Source organism: Electrona antarctica (assembly GCF_951216825.1).
Source record: "Electrona antarctica genome assembly, contig: scaffold_57, whole genome shotgun sequence".
Lineage (NCBI taxonomy): Eukaryota > Metazoa > Chordata > Actinopteri > Myctophiformes > Myctophidae > Electrona > Electrona antarctica.
In genome coordinates this window covers 1709-5000 of record NW_027637144.1, presented here as the reverse complement: position 1 = coordinate 5000, position 3292 = coordinate 1709, and the positions used below count along the sequence as shown (strand labels likewise).

Here is a 3292-nt window from a genome sequence, read left to right as displayed (position 1 = left end):
GTTTATTTTGAAAACACACTAGCAGATCTACAATCTCACTACGTGTCACATCATGACGCGGGGTGAGCTTGTAGATCTGCTATTTTCAAATGGTTGACTAAAACTAGTCTAACATTTCAACTAAAACTAGACTATAGAATAAAAGTCGACTAAAATAGTTATCATTGACTAAAACTAGTCTAGTAAAACTAGACCTGACGTCGAAATTAAAGTCTTCTGAAAGAATATATATTCAAAGATTTGTGCCGCATTTTTACAATTTGTAAAAAATAGCAGACCTACAAGCTCGTAGCGCGCCACTATAGAATAAAAGTCGACTAAAATAGTTATCATTGACTAAAACTAGTCTAACATTTCAACTAAAACTAGACTATAGAATAAAAGTGGACTAAATAGTTATCATTGACTAAATCTAGTCTAACGTTTCAACAGTTTTTGTTAACTAAAACTGTGGAACCGTGGAATAAAAGTCGACTAAAATAGTTATCATTGACTAAAACTAGTCTAACGTTTCAACAGTTTTAACCCATTCAGACCTGACGTCGAAATAAATAAAAAGGTCTTCTGAAGGAATATATATTCAAAGATTTGTGCCGCATTTTTACGATTTTTCAAAAAATAGCAGATCTACAAGCTCGTAGCGCGCCACTCGGTGGCGCGCTATGAGCTTGTAGATCTGCTATTTTTCAATAGCTAAAGTATAACATAATGCTTAGTTAAAACACCAAAAGGGGTTTCCGTTCAGAATGGGTTAAATGTGTTGATGTGTTTCCATGGTGATCATTGATTAAACAGTCCAGCTGTGTCTGTGTAGCTGAGACGTGCGTTAGTGACAGATGTGATTTCAATGTAAATAATGACATACTTTTTTCTATCTTGTTTAATATCCCTTTAAAGCAGTGGTTCTCGAACATGTTCCTGTATTTGTCCACAGACCTCCATCTGAACATAGATTTAGAGGTTTATTTTGAAAACACACTAGCAGATCTACAAGCTCACTACGTGTCACATCATGACGCGGGGTGAGCTTGTAGATCTGCTATTTTCAAATGGTTGACTAAAACTAGTCTATAGAATAAAAGTCGACTAAAATAGTTATCATTGACTAAACCTAGTCTAACATTTCAACTAAAACTAGACTATAGAATAAAAGTCGACTAAAATAGTTATCATTGACTAAACCTAGTCTAACATTTCAACTAAAACTAGACTATAGAATGAAAGTCGACTAAAATAGTTATCATTGACTAAAACTAGTCTAGTAAAACTAGACCTGACGTCGAAATTAAAAAAAAAGTCTTCTGAAAGAATATATATTCAAAGATTTGTGCCGCATTTTTACAATTTGTAAAAAATAGCAGACCTACAAGCTCGTAGCGCGCCACTATAGAATAAAAGTCGACTAAAATAGTTATCATTGACTAAAACTAGTCTAACATTTCAACTAAAACTAGACTATAGAATAAAAGTGGACTAAATAGTTATCATTGACTAAATCTAGTCTAACGTTTCAACAGTTTTTGTTAACTAAAACTGTGGAACCGTGGAATAAAAGTCGACTAAAATAGTTATCATTGACTAAAACTAGTCTAACGTTTCAACAGTTTTAACCCATTCAGACCTGACGTCGAAATAAATAAAAAGGTCTTCTGAAGGAATATATATTCAAAGATTTGTGCCGCATTTTTACGATTTTTCAAAAATAGCAGACCTACAAGCTCGTAGCGCGCCACTCGGTGGCGCGCTATGAGCTTGTAGATCTGCTATTTTTCAATAGCTAAAGTATAACATAATGCTTAGTTAAAACACCAAAAGGGGTTTCCGTTCAGAATGGGTTAAATGTGTTGATGTGTTTCCATGGTGATCATTGATTAAACAGTCCAGCTGTGTCTGTGTAGCTGAGACGTGTGTTCGTGACAGATGTGATTTCAATGTAAATAATGACCTACCCATCTTTGACCTGATGCTCTCTCGTTGTTTCTTCACCTTCATCTGTCGTCGTGTTGCTCCCTCATCCTGGGTTCTCCTTTTCTTCTCAGTCTCCTCTAACACTCTTCTGTCTATCTCTAAACAGCCTCCTTTCTCTCCTGCCACCATCTGCTCTATCTTCTCTAACAGCTGTGTGACCTGAGTGGCATCACCTCTGTTCTCATTGTTGAAGACATGATACCTGTTCCCACATTTCTCTAGAAGCCTCCGGAGGGCCTTTCCTTCACTCTTAATGAACTTCTTAATGGGGTTACCTAAAGAAAACAGGGATTTCCCTAAGTAGTCTCCATGTGTGAACAGTATCATAGCGTGATCCCACACTGACTCACTGAGAAGCTGCATGAGTTCCTCCATGTTTTTATACCTATCAGCTTCATATGACTCATCTGCTCTTATAGCCAGGAGGAGAGCATGTGGACCTGGAGGACACAGAGATGAACTAACAACTATCTCCTGTTTGATCAGCTCAGATGTTTCATTTAGAGAAGCATTAATAAACCATCCTGGAGTGTTGACCACAGTGACATGTCTCCCTGCTACGTCTCCCTGTCTCTTCTCACACTGACCTGTTCTCTCTAAACTAAACTGCTCTGATTCTGAACCCAGGATGGTGTTTCCAGATGAACTCTTCCCTGAACTTATAGGTCCCAGAAGTGTAATTCTCATCTCTGAGAGTTTCTCACTAGAACCTGGAAATACAAGATAAATAGTCATAAATTATCTCATATTACTTTAGAATTGAAAGTATTCGGGACAATATTATCATATTAATCATTGATTGGTTAACCTGAAGATGAGGTCATCTTTGCCCGTCTACTGGTCATCTTCTTCTATCTCTGTCATGTGACCAGAAATCTAGGAAAATAAACGTCACGATTCAAGATTATGAAAAAAACACAAATCTAGATATCTAACATCATTATTATATGAATGTGCGTGCGCACTTGGTCCTCAGATCAAAAGTAAACAACGTGTAAACAATACAGTGAAATCTCTAGTGACACCTCATTGGCCACTGGGACTCATTTGCATAAATACGTAGACGCCTCATTGGCCACTGTGACTCATTTGCATAAATACGTAGACGCCTCATTGGCCACAGGGACTCATTTGCATAAATACGTAGACGCCTCATTGGCCACTGGGACTCATTTGCATAAATACGTAGATGCCTCATTGGCCACAGGGACTCATTTGCATAAATACATAGACGCCTCATTGGCCACTGGGACTCATTTGCATAAATACGTAGACGCCTCATTGGCCACTGGGATTCATTTGCATAAATACGTAGACGCCTCAT

The 3292-nt window shown here is 37.5% G+C and overlaps 1 protein-coding gene across 1 annotated transcript in view; it reads right to left on the bottom strand.

Moving 5' to 3' along the window:
* LOC306919122 (GTPase IMAP family member 8-like) overlaps positions 1-2678 on the bottom strand; it is a gene marked incomplete at both ends in the record, with an annotated part of 23973 nt that extends 21295 nt beyond the window's left edge. Inside the window, one exon of the mRNA XM_079531958.1 lies at positions 1950-2678. Coding sequence (XP_079388084.1) covers positions 1950-2678 — 729 coding nt within the window. The remainder of the gene's footprint in view (positions 1-1949) is intronic.
* Positions 2679-3292: the final 614 nt, after the last annotated feature.